The sequence below is a fragment of the Equus przewalskii genome, chromosome 14 (genome assembly GCF_037783145.1).
Source record: "Equus przewalskii isolate Varuska chromosome 14, EquPr2, whole genome shotgun sequence".
Classification (NCBI taxonomy): Eukaryota; Metazoa; Chordata; class Mammalia; order Perissodactyla; family Equidae; genus Equus; species Equus przewalskii.
In genome coordinates, this window is record NC_091844.1 from 58,692,793 (window position 1) to 58,712,233 (window position 19,441).

At 39.2% G+C, this 19,441-nt stretch overlaps 1 protein-coding gene across 15 annotated transcripts in view; it reads right to left on the reverse strand.

The window, feature by feature from the left end:
* Nucleotides 1–4,673: 4,673 nt before the first annotated feature.
* The window catches only part of GEMIN6 (gem nuclear organelle associated protein 6), a 37,013-nt gene continuing 22,245 nt past the window's right edge, over nucleotides 4,674–19,441 (reverse strand). For 7 of the 15 annotated variants that reach the window (XM_070572926.1, XM_070572929.1, XM_070572927.1 and 4 more), the window contains 4 exons: nucleotides 18,872–18,952; nucleotides 17,953–18,712; nucleotides 17,416–17,553; nucleotides 4,674–8,791 (listed from right to left, as the gene is read on the reverse strand). In XM_070572926.1, the coding sequence (XP_070429027.1) occupies nucleotides 8,416–8,791; nucleotides 17,416–17,540 (501 nt within the window). In that variant the 5' untranslated portion in view covers nucleotides 17,541–17,553; nucleotides 17,953–18,712; nucleotides 18,872–18,952 and the 3' untranslated portion in view covers nucleotides 4,674–8,415. Of the gene's footprint in view, nucleotides 8,792–17,415; nucleotides 17,554–17,952; nucleotides 18,713–18,871; nucleotides 18,953–19,441 lie in introns of those variants that run through there. The other 8 variants (XR_011526138.1, XR_011526140.1, XR_011526136.1 and 5 more) reach the window with 2 other exon arrangements.

Here is a 19,441-nt window from a genome sequence, read left to right on the forward strand (position 1 = left end):
CTCAACTGGGGGCAGTTTTGCCCACCAGGAGACATTTGGCAATATCTGGAGATGTTGTCACAACTGGCGGGAGGGGCAGGAAGGATGCACACCTGGCATCTGGTGGTTAGAAGCAAGGGATGCTTCTAAACATCCTACGATGTACAAGATACCCCCCAACAAAAAATTATCCAGTCCAAAATGTCAGTAGTGCCAAGGCACAGAAAACCTGTTTGAACAAAATGAGATAGGTAACCACTTAGAAAGTCTAGCTTAGTTATTAGTCAGACGAAAGTGATGCCCATAGTTGTCTCTGAAAATGTAAATATATTTGGACTAATGAAAGCAAAATCTCTAACAAATCAACTCTAATAAACATATACTGTGTGAATATGAGCTTGTGAGACATCATTTTGTTACCAAAGTACAAAGCACTTAAGAATTTGAGGAAATTATATGTACAAAGGGGAAAAGCCATGCACAGATGGGTAGGGATATCTTTACTTCAAAAATATCTTCTACCGTTAAATTTTGTTTTGTTTTTTAAAAAATCACTTATTTTGAAAATACAAAAATAAGTTAAAACATGCTTTTTGAAGATACAACTTGTATGTGACACTAACACTGCTAACACTTTCCACTGCAAAACTCAAGTTCTCACAGTTAGGTCCACATTAAAATATTTAAAACACACACACACACTTACCTTACCTTTGTGTTATCTGAACAGAGTCCAGCCTAGTAGACTTTGGCCAATATGCTAAAACACAAATAGGGTTAAAAAAAGGGAGGATGGGAGTATATATTTCCATAGGTATACGACTGTAAAATGTTTAAATTTAACAAGAAGCCTAAGTAGGAACTCTAATTTCTAGGCTCCTTCTCCTATAATTTGAACTGGAAAAAGTCTGTTTTTTTTAGGATTTTATTATTAGTACGATTACCAGACTGAATGTCAAAGATGTGTTATGCCCTTTAGAAGACAGATGTCTTTACAAATCAGGGGCCATGCGATACAGTGGGCACCAAGGGACTATCCCATATGAGGAGGAAACTAATCCACTGATTACAGACCTAGCACAAAATAATCTATAATTATAGATGTTTCTGTTAAGGCTGCCCTTCTGTCTCTGAAATTCACCTGTGCACTTTCCCATTTAAACTCAAGCTGTCCCCATTATTTGTAGCCCATAAATCTTTATACCATCCTTTTCTACAGTAAGCATGACTAAGACTGGATTAATTGAAGCATGCAATCTGATTAGTTAACAAGGTTAGGCTGATTGTCCAGTTTATAACTAATGTGTGCTACATGGCTAGTTTGAGACCCAAATTGGGGTTGCAGAAATTTTTCCCACATTTATGCTCATAATATCAATATAACCAACTTATTTTAAGCAGGTGCTATGTGCCAGTCACCCTACGAACTGAGGATACAAAGATAAACAGGGACACAGGAGAAGCAGGACAACAGAGAAATAAAGTAAACTTTATTTAAATAAAGTAAACTTTATTTCAACAAATTCAGTTAGGAACATAATTTACCCCGGGCAGGAGCCTCTGAAGGTTCGAGAGACTGGATGCCTGTATGTTGAAATTCAAATAAGGCTGCTACTGGCTTCCACCAAGTCTCTTAATTCTGCTTTTTAACACTCTCCTCTCATTCAACAATTACGTGTACTTCTTTAAACCCTGTGAGCAACTTCTGCATATTAATAAAGAAGAAGCTGTAGGGAATAAATTTATGACCTACTCATTCTCAAAATGTATTTGAGGGGCTGGCCCAGTGCTGCAGTGGTTAAGTGCACATGTTCCGCATCGGCAGCCCAGGGTTCACCGGTTTGGATCCCGGGTGCGTACATGGCACCACTTGGCAAGCCATGCTGTGGTAGGCGTGGCACATATGTTAGCTCAGGGCCAGTCTTCCTCAGCAAAAAGAGGAGGATTGGCAGATGTTAGCTCAGGGCTAATCTTCCTCAAAAAAAAAAATGTATTTGGGTATTGTTAAGTAAAGAAAGAGGAACTCAAAAGCGTGTGTATAACAAATGAGTTCAGCAAGGCCATGGGATACAAGATCAATATACAAAAACCAACTATTTCTATATACTAGCAATCAATTCAAAAATAAGATTAAGAAAACAATTCCAGGGGCTGGCCCCGTGGCCGAGTGGTTAAGTTCGCGCGCTCCGCTACAGGCGGCCCAGTGTTTCGTTAGTTCGAATCCTGGGCGCGGACATGGCACTGCTCATCAGACCACGCTGAGGCAGCGTCCCACATGCCACAACTAGAAGAACCCACAACGAAGAATACACAACTATGTACCGGGGGGGCTTTGGGGAGAAAAAGGAAAAAATAAAATCTTTAAAAAAAAAAAAAAAATTCCAGTCACTATAGCATGAAAAAGTACCTAAGAATAAATTTAACAAAAGAAGTATAAGACGTGCTTTGAAAACTGTAAAACACTGTTGTAAGAAAATTGAAGATCTAAACAAATGAAGAGACATTCTAGTTCATGGAATGGAAGACTCAATATTATTAAGATGACAAGTCTCAAGTTGATCTACAGATTCAACATAATCCCTATCAAAATCCCACAGGCATTTTTTTCAGAAACTGACAGTCTCATCCAAAATTTATATGGAAATACAAATGAGGCAGAATAGTCAATCTTTAAAATAAGCAAAGTTGGAGGACTTACACTTATAGATATCAAATCTTACTGTACAGCTATAGTAATTAATACAATGTGTTGCTAACATAAGGCCAGACATATAGATCAGTGGCACACATCTGTGAGCCCAGAAATAAACTCTCACAATATATGATCAACTGATTTTCAACAAATGTCCCAAGACAGTTCAATGGAGAAAGAAAAGTCTTTTCAACAAATTGTACTGGAATAATTGGATATCTTCATGCAAAAAGATGAACTTAGACCCTTACCTCACTCCATACACTAAAATTAATTCAAAATAGTGCATAGGGGCCAGCCCAGTGGCACAGCGGTTAAGCAAGCTCGTTCTGCTTCTCGGCGGCCCAGGGTTCACCAGTTCAGATCCCGGGTGCTGACATGACACCGCTTGGCAAGCCATGCTGTGGTAGGCATCCCACATATACAGTAGAGGGAGATGGGCACGAATGTTAGCTCAGGGCCAGTCTTCCTCAGGAAAAAGAGGAGGATTGGCAGCAGTTAGCTCAGGGCTAATATTCTTCAAAAAAAAAAAAAAAAACCACACACACAAGATACTACTTCATAACCAACAGAACCACATCCATTAACAAATGCTGGTTAGGATGCAGAGAAACTGGAACCCTCATACATACATTGCTGATGGAATGTAAAATGGTGCAGCCACATTGGAAAGTAGTTTGACAGTTTCCTAAAAAGTTAAATATAAATTTATCATATAATCCAGCAACTCCACTCCTAGGTATTTCACCCAAGAGAAATGAAAATATATGTCCACACAAAGCCGTGTCACAATTGTTCATAGCAGCATTATTCATAATGGCCAAAAACTGGAAACAATCCAAATATCCATCAACTGATGAATGAATAAACAAAATGAAGCGTTTCATAATGGAATATTATTCAGTAAAAAAAAGGAACCACTGATAACATGCTACAACATGAACTTCAAAAACATTATGCTAAGTGAAAGAAGCCAGACACAAAGACCACATATTGTATGATTGCATTTCTATGAAATGTATAGAAAAATCAAATCTATAGATACAGAAAGTAGACTGGTGGTTGCCTGCGGCTGAGGGTAGAAAAGGGAATTGACTGCAAATGGGATAAGGGATCTTGTGGGGATGATGTTAAAAAAAAAAAAGGATGGTGGCTGCACAACTCCATAAATGTACTAAAAATCACTGAATTATACACTTAAAGTGGATTAATTTTATGATATGTTAATACTAAATAAAGCTCTTTGTAAAAATATGTGTGAAGATACTTTTAATTACAGAAAGGAAAATGGCAACTTTACAGTGGAGAAACCTGACAGACACCACCTTAACCAAGTGGTCACAGCTAATATCACTAGAAATGAGACAAATCAACATCATGCGATGTGACATACTGAGACATGTACATCCTGACATGATGTACCGAGAAGCACACACTGTCGCTTCCAGGGTATTCCTCCAAAAAATGCAGACCCAATTGAATCATAAGCAAACATCAGAGAAACCCAAATTGAGAGTTATTCCACAAAATAACTGGCCTGTATTTAAAAATGTCAATGTCATGAAAGTCAAAGAAAGACTGAGGAACTAGTCCAGATTAAAGGAAACCAAAGGGACCTAACAACTGAATGCAATATATAACCCAAATTTTAAAAAATCGTATTTTTTTGTTTTGTTTTGGTTTGCTATAAAGGAAATTGAGACAATAGGTGAAATATGGATAAGGTATGTATTAAATCAATTACTGTAACAATGTTAATTTCCTGATTTTGATCACTGTACTGTAATGAACAGAATGTCCTCATTTTTCCATTCTGTCCATGATTTACTCTCAAATAGTTCAAGGAAAAAAAATGAACACACACTCCTACACAAACACAGAAAATGCAAATGTGGTAAAATGCTACCACTTGCTGGGTGAAGGATATACAGGAATTCTTTGTCTTGTTCTTGCAAATTTTCTGTAAATCTGAAATTATGTCAAATAAGCTAAAAGCAGTGCATGTATGCTATACAGTGTTTATTAACAGATATATCCATTTAGTAAAAATTAGATAGAAACACAAAGAAACAGGTATGACAAGATGATGAGAATATGGGGGAAATGATTTCTTGAAAATGAAGATTTTTTTAAAATGAAGATACGAATCAGTTCCCATACTGGAAATAAATATGCGGGGGGGGGGGTGGAGAATGCTAATAAATAAATACAAATTAAAGCAACCTTAAAACACCATTTTATGTTCAGTAGCAAAAATTAAACAAAATATTCTCTGATGACATTTGTATACACAGCTGGCCCTCTGTATCTGTGGGTTCTGCATCTGCCGATTCAACCAACCGCAGATAGAAAGGCCTACGATGGGTGCATCTGTACTGAACATGTACAGACCTTTTTTCTTGTCATTTATTTCCTAAACAATACAGTATAAGAACTATTTACATAGTATTTACATTGTATTAGGTATTATAAATACCTAATTTATATACTTGATAAAGTATACAGGAGAATGTGTGCAGGTTATATGCAAATCCTACAGCCATTTTATATAAGGGACTTGAGCATCCTCGGATTTTGGTACCTGCAGGAGGTCCTGGAACCAATCCCCCACAGATACTGGATACCAAGGGACAACTGCACACTTACTTATTGCTCTTGTCAACGTAAAGCAGCACAAACCATTTAAAAATAAATACAAGGAAAAACCTACATGTGCTCATACTCTTTGACAGAGTACTTTCATTTCTAGGTACTTAAACAGTCTTTGATAACAGCCATAAACAGGTATTCATGAAGGTATATTCTTCGCAACATAATCTATGCTAGTAAAAGGAAGAACAACAAATGTCAAAATTTAGGAGAATGTTTTAATAAGCTGTGGTTCATCAACACAGCAGAATATTGTCTTCAATATTAACATTATGAAAACTCCAGAAAAAGAAAAAACTATATACATTGATTAAAATTATGTAAAAACTTTTTTTTAAAGATTTTATTTTTTTTCTTTTTCTCCCCAAAGCCCCCCAGGACATAGTTGTATACTCTTCGTTGTGGGTCCTTCTAGTTGTGGTATGTGGGACACCGCCTCAGCGTGGTTTGATGAGCAGTACCATGTCCGCGACCAGGATTCGAACCAACGAAACACTGGGCTGCCTGCAGCAGAGCGCGTGAACTTAACCACTCAGCCCTGGGGCCAGCCCCAAAATTATGCAAAAACTTTTAAAGGATTATAAAGTAATATGCAAATGTAAAAAGCATGTATGAGTACCGGAATAATTTTTCAATAAAAGAAAAATCCTTTAATGTAATCTTGTCTGAACAATAAAAACCAATGTATAATAATAATAATTAATAAAAGAGAAGGCAGGAGAAAATTTTTGGTGGTGACAGATTTGTTTATGGCATAGATTGTGCTGATGGTTTCACGGATGTATACTTACCTCCAAACTCATCAAGTTGTATACGTTAAATATGTAAAGGTTGGAAACTTTGCTCTAGAAGGACCAAAAAATACTCAGTGAGTCATGACAACCTTTTGCTTTGAAAAGGAGCATTCTAGGTACCAACTGTGTTCAAAGACTGCCCCGGCTACCACCTTCACCCGGCCGCGGGCAGAGTCAGCTCTGGGGAGGAATCTCCCCCTGGGAATCTGGAACCAGAGGAGGGATTTGAAACAGGTGAGTTAAACTCCTGGGGAGAATCTCAGCTGACGAACTGGCTGCGGCAACTCCCTAAGCAGGCTGGTTTCCATGGCAGAGCTGCATCATTTACCCTTCCCAGCACTCAGCTTTTGTTTGCAGGCAAATCGTTTCAACAATCAGAGGACTCAGTTGCCAAGAAACAGTCTCTGTCCCCTGCTCATTAGTCTGACAGCAAATAAATCTGTCAACACGAATGCACCTGTACCCCAGCCAAGGCTCAAGGCCGACTGACCCTGGGGATAATTTCCCATGTGGCTTCTCTCCTCTCAAAGCCTCACTCATTTTGTCAGAATCATTCCCACACTAAATTTAATTTGTTCTTATTCCCCTTCCCCTATTTGCTTTCTGAAGACATTCCGGGGTTTGAACGGGAGAGCCTGGAGAGCCACAGCCAGAAGGAGAAAGTCTGTGCACTAGGGTCACTTTTGGGATCATGAAACTTTGAAGTTGTGAGGGAAGGACTTTCTGCCCCCCTAAAGTTTCTAAACTGCTCTTGCAAGTGTGGTCTGGGACAGGCAGCACCACCATCATCTGGGAGTTTGTTAGAAAAGCAAATTCCTGGGCTCCAACCCAGACCTACTGACTCGACTGGGAGTAGGGCCCAGCAATCTGTTTGAACAAGCTCTCCAGCGATTCTGATGCTTGCTAAAGTGCAACAGGCACGGGGCTGCATCCTGTTACTAGACGACTACGCAGGAAAGTAACTTCGCTATGTTATCAAACTACCCCCTGAAACCTGAATATTGTGAAGTATTTCTTCCAAACGGTGTCGATTCTTTTTGTATGGGTGACAAGGGACATACAGGAGAGCTGATAAAAAGAACTCAATCTCCTGCCGACAGACCAGGGAGCAGTGAGAGCGAGGTTAACCCTACAGCAGCCTCAGGGGCCCGTCCAGGTCAAACTGCCTTGGGAAGTCTGCTCTGACCCCTGGCTACTTCAAGGATCTCCTAGGGCACACGTTTTCATAAAGGGCCATATTTTTCTGTAAATAGAAGCCATACAGTTTCTGTCGCAATACTCAACTCTGCCATTATGGCTCAAAGGCAGCCACAGACACTACGTGAACCAGCAGGTGTGACTGTGTTCCAATCAAACTATCAAACGGAGGCAGCAGGCTGGATTTGTCCCAAGGGCCCCAAGTTTGCTGACCTCTAGCCTAAGGAGTCAGGAGCGTGGGGTCTAATCTGATGTAGGAACCTTGGGGTCACTCTAGACATGCCCCTGAAAAGACCCCCAAACCAACAATCTGTGGTCCTTTCTAGGCCAGGAACCTCCATACAGAGTCCGGGCCTGTGACTGGCTTCCACAGGGAGAGGCCAGGCGTAGCGAAGCACGCTTCCCACATTCTCTCCCCTCAGTGAAGCCTGCACCAGGGGATGGCGACTATAGACAGAGAGCATCCTGAGCCAGAGGCCTGCGCTGAATCCATCAGGCAAAGGAATCGGGTTGAGTTCAGCAGCAGAATACCTGTCACATTTACTTTTTCCTCAAAGATATCAGCCAGTGCTCACTTTAAAGCTATTGAGAGTTATAAGACTTACGTGTTAAGATTTTTATCGATAGTCAAAACTTTCAAGTTTCAACCAAAAAAAAAGGAATATATTCTGATTCAAAAAGTATTTCTTCATTATACCTTAAAAAAAAAAAAAGATAAACATTTAAAACAGACCCATATAGTTAGTGCAAGGGACATAACAAGACATTTTATATTGAATCTAACATGTTGCATTTTTTACAAATACACTTCTTACCTAACAAAAATGGAAGTATATCCTTATCAAAGGAAGAGACTCTTACTATTCTAACGTCCCGGTGCTAATTTTGTTGTACGTGATGTTCTCTTTGCCACAGTTCACCTATTTATTATCATTAATAATCCACATCTTTGATTTTACCAAAACAGCAAAGAATTAAAACTCACACACACATTTATGTGCCTTTAAAAATCCTATAATATGATGAACTTAACATTCAAAACATTTTATGAAAGAAAAAAAATGAAGTCTTATTTCAGTCAGTGCATCCACAGTTCTCGGCCTCTCACTGGGAAGCTGCAAGATGTCCTTGAATAAGATCCTGAACACGAGACAGAATGATCTCATTAGAACTGCTGCAATTTTCTGGACCATAGGGTGGGTCTATAGTCAGGACCCCAGCCACACACAGAGTTCTTTGTGAATCTCCCTGTTCAGTGATGGGGATGTGGTTCTTCTCGAGCCATTTCTTTAGGCTGTTCTTTCTCTTTTCCAGATCCTCAGGGCTGTACGCCTCACAGTCCCCAGACGTGAACAAGTGCATCAGCTTCTCTCTCACTCTGTGGTCTCCTTCATTCATAGTTTCAACAGCCTGCACAGCATGTCCCATAATTCCGGTCACAGACATGCTGCCATCTTCAAGGAAGTTCACGAGGACAATACTTTGGAGGAAAAGTAAGTTCAGAGCAGATTTGCAAAAGAAAAACCTAAAGGCCCATAAAACTATGGAAGAAGCAATGGCATGAGAGGCATCATCAATCAAAGCAGGTCACCAGAATAATAGGGAACATTCTGCCCCATTTAAATTTAATCCTCTCACCACCAAATGTTTTACCTGTTCAATAAGCATTCACTGAGGGTACTAACATCTAACCTTTTTGTCCAGCCTAAAGCTAATCATTGTGAGATGCAGTTAAAACATTTCTTTAAAGAGTTATGAATGCCCTAACTGTGTATTAGAAAAGAAGACAGGGTACAGATTTAACTTTTAGAGTTAAAAAACAATAACTGAGGAGGAGTGATGTAGGCATCATGGTGGAGTGAGTTCTCCTGACGATCTCTCCCCTCCACCATGTAAAAAGACCTTCATACTTCAACAGAGGACATCCACACAACACAAAAGATGTCTGAGAGACCCACGCAGCCACACATCAGAGGGCAGAGAGGCTGGAGCCCCCTATGGAGGAGATGGAATGGGGTAAGAGAAAACTTTGTTGCCTCCCCAAAAGACTGCGATCCAGGACTGCACACAGCCTCCAAGAGGGTATGAACTGGGGAGGGGATGCTCTTTCATGGGAACATCAAAGATCCCCAAGGTCCCCTGCAGCCTAGGGGAAAGCCCCTACAGAGGTGAAAGCTAATGCAGGGATGACCTCATCAAGCCAACACCCCAGGAGAGCAGATAGTGTGGGCAGAGCGAGAAAACCCCATGAGCTCACAGGAGAAAGCACCCCTCCCCCCTACCCACCCAGCACTGGGGATCCTGGTGGACCGCAGAGCACTCAGAATACACAGCTCTTGACCCCCACACAGTGGTGATAGGTGGTAACTATGACCAAATAATACCAGGATGTGAAAGAACAAAGCCATGCCCTCTGGCAGTATCAAAAATTACATCAACTCTCCAGACCAGAGAGAAAATGACAAGTACCCAGAAATCAGTCCTGAAGACACAGAAATATGTAATCTAAATGACAGAGAATTCAAAATAGCTATCACCAAAAAACTCAACGAGTTAAAAGAGAATGTAGAGAAACAATTCAACGAGTTCAGGAGCTACTTCACAAAAGAGATTGAAACTAAAGAAGAATCAATTGGAAATATTGGAGATGAAAGATACAATCAATGAGATAAAACAAAATATGATTCCCTGAATGCTCAAGAGGACATCATAAAGGAGTGAATCAGCATAATCGAGGATAGACATGGAAATGATCCAGATAGAGGAGGAGAGAGAACTCAGACTAAAAAGAAATGAAGACAGTCTCCGAGAAATATCTGACTCAATTAGGAAATGCAACATAAGAATTATAGGTATTCCAGAGGGAGAAGAGAAGGAGAACGGAGTAGAAAGCTTGTTCAAGTAAATAATAGCAGAGAACTTCCCAAATCTAGGGAAGCAAATGGAAATCCATGTGGAAGAAGTTATCAGATCTCCTAAATATATCAATGTAAAAAGACCTACTGCAAGGCATATAGTAGTGAAACTGGCAAAAGTGAATAACAAAGAAAAAATACTAAGGGCAGCAAGGCAGAACAAAATAACCTACAAAGGAACCCCTATCAGGTTTTCGGCGGATTTCTCTGCAGAAGCCTTACAGGCTAGGACAGACTGGAATGACATATTCAAATCTTTGAAGTCTCTGAAGGACAAAAACTTTCAGCCAAGAATACTCTATCTGGTGATAATATCCTTCAGATATGATGGAGAAATAAAAACTTTCCCAGATAAACAAATGCTAAGGGAGTTCGTAGCCACAAGATCCATCCCCTACAAGAAATCCTCAAGGCCCTCATACCTGAAAAAAAAAGAGAGAAAGGGGTTACAATGCATGGAGTAAGGAGATAAATAGGTAGAAAAAAATCCAAAAATTGTAGCTATACATCAGAAGAGGTTAGCCAACACTCAAGTAAAACATTAAAGATAAAGAAGAGAACAAAGATAATCTTGTCATTTTAACCACAAACTCACAACACAAGATGGAATAAGATGTGAGAAAAACAACTTAGGAGGGAAAGAGGAAAGAGACTGAATCAGTTTAGTTTAAGGAATTAAGAGGCCATCAGAAAATGGACTATCTTATCTATGAGATTTTGAATATAAACTTCATGATCACTGCTAAGCAAATAATCAGAACAGGGACACAGATAATAAACAAGGAGAAAACAAAGAAGCACAACATAAAAAACTACATAACTCAGGGGCCAGCCCAGTGGCCGAGTGGTTAAGTTCGCGAGTTCTGCTTCAGTGGCCCAGTGTTTCAGTGGTTCAGATCCTGGGAACAGACATGGCACTGCTCATCAGGCCATGCTGAGGTGGTGTCCCACACGCCACAACTAGAAGGACCCACAACTAAAATATATACAACTAAGTACTGGGGGGCTTTGGGGAGAAGAAGAAGAAGGCAAAAAAAAGAAGATTGGCAACAGATGCTAGCTCAGGTGCCAATCTTTAAAAAAAACAAACTACATAACTCAATTGGTAGACTGAAATACACAGGACAAGAAACAAAGGAAATGCAGGAGAACCAGAAAACTAGTTTTAAAACGGCAGCATTAAGCCCTCATATATCGATAATCATCCTAAAAGTAAATGGTTTGAATTCTCCAATAAAAAGACACAGAGTGGCAAGATAGATTAAAGAACAAGACCTAACAATATGCTGCCTTCAGGAAACACATCTCAGCTCAAATGACAAACACAGGCTCAGAGTGAAGGGGTGGAAGATGATACTCCAAGCTAATGGCAAACAAAAGAAAGCAGTTGTCACAATACTTACATCAGACAGAGTAGACTTCCAGATGAGACAGGTAAAGAGAGACAAAGAGGGGCAGTATATAATGATCAAAGGGACATTCCACCAAGAAGACACAACACCTATAAATATCTAGGCACCCAACACAGGAGCACCAAAGTACATAAAGCAACTATTAACAAACCTGAAAGGAGATATTAATAGCAACACAATAATAGTAGGAGACCTCAATGCTCCACTCACATCAATGGCTAGATCATCCAGACAGAAAATCAACAAAAAGACAGTGGAGTTAAATGAAAAGCTAGACCAGTTGGACTTAATAGACATATATAGAACACACCATCCAAAAACAGCAGAATACACATTCTTCTCAAGTGTGCACGGAACATTCTCAAGGATAGACCATATGTTGGGAAACAAGGCAAGCCTCAATAAATTTAAGATTGAAATAATAACAAGCATCTTTTCCAATCACAATGCTATAAAGCTAGAAATTAATTGCAAGAAAGAAGCAGAGAAAGGGACAAACATGTGGAGACTAAACAACATGCTACTGAACAAACAATGGATCAGTGAAGAAATTAAAGGAGAAATAAAAAAATATCTGGAGACAAATGAAAATGAAAATACACTATACCAACCCTCATGGGATGCAGCAGAAGCCATATTAAGAGGGAAATTCACCACAATACAGGCTCACCTTAACAAACAAGAAAAATCCCAAATAAGCAATCTCAAACTATACCTAACTGAATTAGAAAAAGATGAACAAACAAAGCCCAAAGTCAGAAGGAGAGAAATAATAAAAATCAGAGCAGAAATAAACGCTATTGAAACAAAAAAGGCAGTAGAAAGGATCAACGAAACAAAGAGCTGGGTTTTTTTAGAAGAAAAACAAAATTGACAAACTTCTAGCCAGACTTACAAAGAAAAAAGAGAGAAAGCTCAGATAAATAAAATTAAAAATGAAAGAGGAAAAATAACAACGGATACCACAGAAATACAATGGATTATGAGAGAATACTACAAAAAAACTATATGCCAACAAAATGGACAATGTAGAGGAAATGGATAAATTCTTAGACTCTTACAACCTCCCAGAGCTGAATCAAGAAGAAAGAGATAATCTGAATAGATCAATCACAAGTAATGAGATTGAAACAGTAATCAAAAGCATCCCCAAAAAATAAAAGCCCAGGACCAGAAGGCTTCCCTGGAGAATTCTACCAAACTTTCAGAGAGGATTTAATACCTATCCTTCTCAAGCTATTCCAAAAAATTAGGGAAGATGGAATGCTTCCTAACACATTCTATGAGGCCAACATCATTGTAATACCAAAGCCTGACAAGGACAACACAAAAAAAGAAAACTACAGGCCAATATTGCTGACGAACATAGATGGAAAAATCCTCAAGAAAATATTGGCAACACGAATACAGCAATACATCAAAAAGAAAATACATCATGATCAAGTGAGATTTATACCTGGGACACAGGGATGGTTCAACATCTGCAAATCAATCGATGTGATATACCACATTAACTGAGGAATAAAAATCACATAATCATCTCAACAGATGCAGAGAAAGCATTTGACAAGATCCAACAGCCATTTATGATAAAAAACTCTTAACAAAATGGGGATAGAAGGAAATTGCCTCAACATAATAAAGGCCATATATGACAAACCCCCAGCCAACGTAATATTCAATGGGGAAAAACTGAACACCATCCCTTTGAGAACAGGAACAAGACAAGGATGCCCACTATCCCCACTCTTATTCAGCATAGTACTGGAGGTTTTGGCCAGAGCAATTCGGCAAGAGAAAGGAATAAAAGGAAACCAAACAGGGAGTGAAGAAGCGAAACTCTCACTGTTTGCAGACAACATGATCTTATATATAGAAAACCCTAAAGAATCCATTGGAAAACTATCAGAAATAATTAACAACTAGAGTAAAGGTGCACAGTACAAAATCAACTTACAAAAGTCAGTTGCATTTCTATACTGTAATAACGAACTTACAGAAGGAGAACTCAAGAATATAATTCCATTTACAATCGCAACTAAAAGAATAAGCTATCTAGGAATAAATTTAACCAAGGAGGTGAAGGACTTATACAAGGAAAACTACAAGACATTATTGAAAGAAACAGATGATGACATGAAGAGACGGAAAGAGATTCTATGCTCATGGATTGGAAGAATAAACATAGTTAAAATGTCCATACTACCCAAAGCAATCTACAGATTCAATGCAATCGCAATCAGAATCCCAATGACATTCTTCACGAAGATAGAACAAAGAATCCTAAAATTCACACAGGGCAACCAAAGACCCCAAATTTCTAAGGCAATCCTGAGAAAAAAGAACAAAGCCAGAGGCATCACAATCCCTGACTTCAAAATGTACTACAAAGCCACAGTAATCAAAACAGCATGGTACTGGTACAAAAACAGGCACACAGATCAATGGAACAGAACTGAAAGCCCAGAAATAAAACTGCACCTCAATGGACAGCTAATCTTCAACAAAGGTGCCAAGAACATACAATGGAGGAAAGATAGCCTCTTCACTAAATGGTGTTGGGAAATCTGGACAACCATTTGCAAAAGAATTAAAGTAGATCATCTCACGCCATACACAAAAATAAACTCAAAACGGATCAAAGACTTGAAGATAAGTCCTGAAACCATAAAACTCCTGGAAGATAATATAGCTAGTACACTCTATGACATCGAACTGAAAAAGATCTTTTACAATACCATGTCTTCTCAGACAAGGGAAACAAAAGAAAAAATAAACAATGGGACTTCATCAGACTAAAGAGCTTCTGCAAGCAAAAGAACTAGGATCAAAACAAAAAGACAATCCACCAATTGGGAGAAAATATTTGCAAATCACATTTCCAACAAGGGGTTAATCTGCATAATATATAAGGAACTCACACAATTGAAAAACAAAAAAAACAGCCCAATCAAAAAATGGGCAAAAGATATGAACAGACACTTTTCCAAAGAAGATAAACAGATGACCAATAAACACCTGAAAAGATGTTCAATATCACTAATCATCAGGGAAATGCAAATCAAAACTACACTAAGATACCACCTTAGACTTGTTAAAATAGCTATAATCACTAAGACTAAAAATAAAAAATGTTGGCGAGGGTGTGGAGAGAGGGGAACCCTCATACACTCCTGGTGGGAACGCAAACTGGTGAAGCCAGTATGGAAAAAGTGGAGATTCCTCAAAAAACTAAAAATAGAAACAGCATATGACGCAGCTATCCCACTACTGGGTATCTGCCCAAACAGCTTGAAGTCAACAATCCAAAGTGACATATGTACCCCTCTGTTCATTGCAGCACTATTCACAATAGACAAGACAAGGAAACAATCCAAGTGCCCAGTGACCAATGATTAGATAAAGAAGATGTGGTATATATATACACAATGGAATACTACTCAGCCATAAAAAAAGGACAAAATCATCCCATTTGCAAGAACATGGATGGACCTGGAGGGTATTATGCTAAGTGAAATAAGCCAGACTGAGAAAAACAAACATATGATTTCACTCATATGTGGAATATAAACAAACACATGGACAAAGAAAACAGTTCAGTGGTTACCAGGGGAAAGGGGATAGGCGGTGGGCACTAGGGGTGAAGGGGAGCACTTATGTGGTGACAGTCAAGAAGTAATGTACAGGGGCCAACCCCGTGGCCGAGTGGTTAAGTTCGCGCGCTCCGCTGCAGTGGCCCAGGGTTCGGATCCTGCCGGCAGACATGGCACTGCTCGTAGGTCACGCTGAGGCAGCGTCCCACATGCCGCAACTAGAAGGACCCACAACTAAGATATACAACTATGTACGGGGGGGTTTGGGGAGATAATGCAGAAAAAAAAAAAAAATTGGCAATGGTTGTCAGCTCAGGTGCCAATCTTTAAAGAAAAAAAAACAAGAGAAGTAATGTACAACTGAAATTTCAAAATGATGTAAACTATTATGAACTCAATAAGAAAAAGAACCACTGAATAACTCCTCTTGCAAAGAAAATAACAAAGCACAAAATTAATGAAATAGAAAACAAGAGTCAATAAGACGATCATCAAAGCCAAAAGTTGGTTCTTCGAAAAAAAATAAAATTCATAAAACTCAAGCAAGATTAATAAAAAGAGAAAGAAGGCACATATAAATAATATTAGGAACAAGGCAGCAAAGATTAACAATATAAAATATTAAAAACAATTAATGCCAATAATTTTGAAACTTGAAACAGAAAATTTCCTAGAAAATATAAATTTCTACACTGATTCACAGACAAAAAAAAGTGAGAATGTAAATAGTCTTGTACTCTTAATCAAAACTGAATAACTAGTTTAAAATCTTCCCATGGAGGGAGGAAAAGGCCCTGACAATCCTATTAGCAAGTTCTATAAAATTTGCAAGGATCAAACATTGTAATCTAATCAAATTCTTCTAAAGCCTATAAAAGGGGGACTGTGCCTTAACTCATTTAATGAGGCTAATATAACCTTGACAACAAACGCAGAGAAAGACAGAATTAAAAAATAAAACTGTAAGTTAATCTCACTCCTGAATATAAATGCAAACATCCTACATAAAATATGATATATGACACATGATATGATGTGATGGGAATTTCACTTCTGTGCTACTCTCTCAAAAACCTATAACCCCAGCCTATTTATGAGACAACATCACACAAACCCAAATTGAGAAACATTCTACAAAATACCTCACCAGTACTCTTCACAAGTGTCAAGGTCATGAAAAACAAGGAAAGACTGAAAACCTGTCACAGATCAGAGGAGACTAAGGAGACATGAGGATTAAACATAATGTGGGATCCTGGACTGGATCCTGAACAAAAAAAGGCCACTAGTGGAAAAACTGGTAAAATCCAAATGACCGCAGTTTAGTTATCGTAAATTCTTAGTTTTAACAAATGTACCATGGTTATGTAAGATGCTACTAACATTAGGGGAGGATGGGTATATGGGTACTCTATGTACTTTCCTTGCAACTTTTCTGTAAATCTAAAACCATTCCAAAATAAAAACTGTGCATCACCACCTTTAAAGTAATCTTGCAAAATATAAATCTGTTGCTAATTCAACCTCTAGAACCAACTACCAATTTATAGGATATATGCAAGATAAAAGAACATATTAAACTACACTATGATAATGCAATGAGCTAAATCCAGAATGTTAAATTCTCTAAGACAAATGACTCTGTTTCTTCAACAAATAAACGACATGTAAAACTAAAAAGAGGAAGTGCAGTTAAAGATACTTAAGAAACATATCAACCAAACTGATAAAACAATATAAAAAGATACTTTTGAAACAATCACACAAATCTGAACTCCGACTAGGAATTAGCTAATATTAAAGTTATTATTACTTTTGTTAGGTGTTACAATGGTATTGTGGTTTACACTTATTAAAGAGTCCTTATCTATGAAGAGATATATTGAAGCATTTATGAATAAAATTATATGATGTTTGCTTTAAAATATTTGGAAGGGAGAGTAACGTGTTTGCTATACTCTTCTCTTTATATCTGTATACGTTTGAAATTTTCCAGTAAGAAAAGAAGTGTTTCATTTCTACAAGCTAGGTAATCAATAGTTAGAACAGCAGTTAAGATTCAAAAGTAGTAAAATTCTTACGTGGGAATAATTAGCCTTTCAACCATCTGCTTTCTTAGTCTGGATATAACACATAGGAAGCACAGAGGTGTCATGATTTCAGGGAAGCAGAACCCATACTCACTTGGCAGAAACTGGGTCTGTGGTTAAAACCCATCCTTTATACTCCTTCTCACTGGCTGTCACTCTGACTTCTTTGTAAGTGTAATCTTGCCATTCTAAAGGGCCTTTCTTCATCCATTCATTCATGGCTGCCAGCTGGCTAGATTTAAAACAACCACCAGTTCGGGTTATTACATATGTCCCACCTAAGCAAACGTCTTACCTCCAATTTCCATCCTAGAAGTAGAGAACATCTGTGATTTGCTTTAAATTCCGTGTCAGGAAAATAGTTAATATTCACTATTCATTCTAAAAGCTAAGGGGACACAGAGTCGCCGCGGGGCCCAGTCTGGGGTAACTCATCTGGTATACTCCTACTCTGCCTCCGAATCCCATCCCAGATCGCCTTCATGCTGGCTTTGAACGCCGGTCTGCAGATGCTTAAACCCTTTAAATCTGCTCTCCTTCATCAAAGAAGCTAACTCCACAACACTTTTAGGCAAAACTTGGGGGGGGGGGGGGCGGGAGCGAAAAAACAAAAAAAAACTCTGATACCCACCCAGTCGCTCTCTGGCTCTGTGTCTCCGCCGGATCTCTCCAAGGAGAGGCCCCCGGATCTGTGACAATTTCCTCTTAAAATTGGTTTGGAGGATGCATAAATAAGAGCGCAACAGCTAAGGCTCTGGAGCTCAGCTTCCCTGGCCTAGCCTACAGCCCCATGATACTTAGAGCTGTAGGCAAACCTGGTGGTACCTAACCTTTAATCCTGCCAAAAGAGACAGACACCAGTTACAACTCCTAGTGGCAACCGGGACCCAGCAAGCACGCCGTCGGGAAAGAGTTCCTAGAGCGGAGCCCGCCCGAGTCCAGCATGCTTTGCGCCATGTCGTCACTTCCTTCCCCCAGAATTCTCTGTTTTGTAGTCCTTGGCCTTAGACACACCTAGAGGTCTGAGAGTCGCGGGATCTGGAGTGGTAAACGCCGGGTGCAGGTTGCGAGCAGGGGCTGAGACTTTTGTGTAATGATAATATTTCTTCTTCGCCAGAGCCACCCCTCTCCACTGCCACGTTGGACATTTCAATTTTTTTTTTGAAGAGGAAAAGGCTAGTGCCAGCTCCATGTTGAGAGTAGACGTGGTAATACACTTTTTTCATGGATTCAAAGCACAGGAACTCTTTGGGTAAATCGTAAAGCTCTGGAAGTGTGAGGTCAAAGTACCTTGGAGAAGAGCGACAGAGCCAAGGTATTTCTTGTTTGTTTGGCCTGTGTAAGGCAATTAAGCTTCTTTGGGAGGTGTCCGTGGTACAGTCTTGCAGATGCTGAAGCCGGAAAGTAAAGCACGAGATTGGTTGAACTCTGCCTAACAGACCACTCTCTATAAACGCCCTCCCACCCCACCCCACCCCACCGCACCCCACCCCACCCCAATTGGAAAAGTGCAAAAGACTCGCTTCCACCACGGATTTCTGGTCACGTACTTAGTGGGCATCTGGTATAGTTCAGAATTTTTTCCGGTCTGTAATCTTGAAAAATGGTACAAGGTGGTAAATGTTGAGTTCCTGCAAGTTGAACACCCAGGGAGATTTACAAAAACAGAATTAGAGGACTGTCAAACCACAATGTAGAAAACATCAAAAGTTAATCAGCTTTCCCCTGACTACTTGGGATTTGAGTTCCGTATAATCCCTGAAGTATATTGTTTCTTATTGTCTTCATTCCAAATAATCCTTCCTGTAACCTTCGCTCATTGAATGATTGGCTGACTATATTAATGTGGCTTGAGTGGATTAAATTAGATTTTGCCAGTTAAAGTCCTCTGTAAATTTACAAAGAGCTAATATAAACACCAATTGTTATTATAGTATGAAGGAAAACATTTGGCCGCATAAAAATTCAGTCCTAAAGAGCTACACCCAATTTGTGACAACTGGTTATTTGCATTTTAAGCCTTCTATCTACACTGCAGAATGAAATACTTTGTTACATGTGTATATATACTTAACAACGGCCTTTTTTAAACTGCTTTAAGCTGGCTCCTGCACACCACC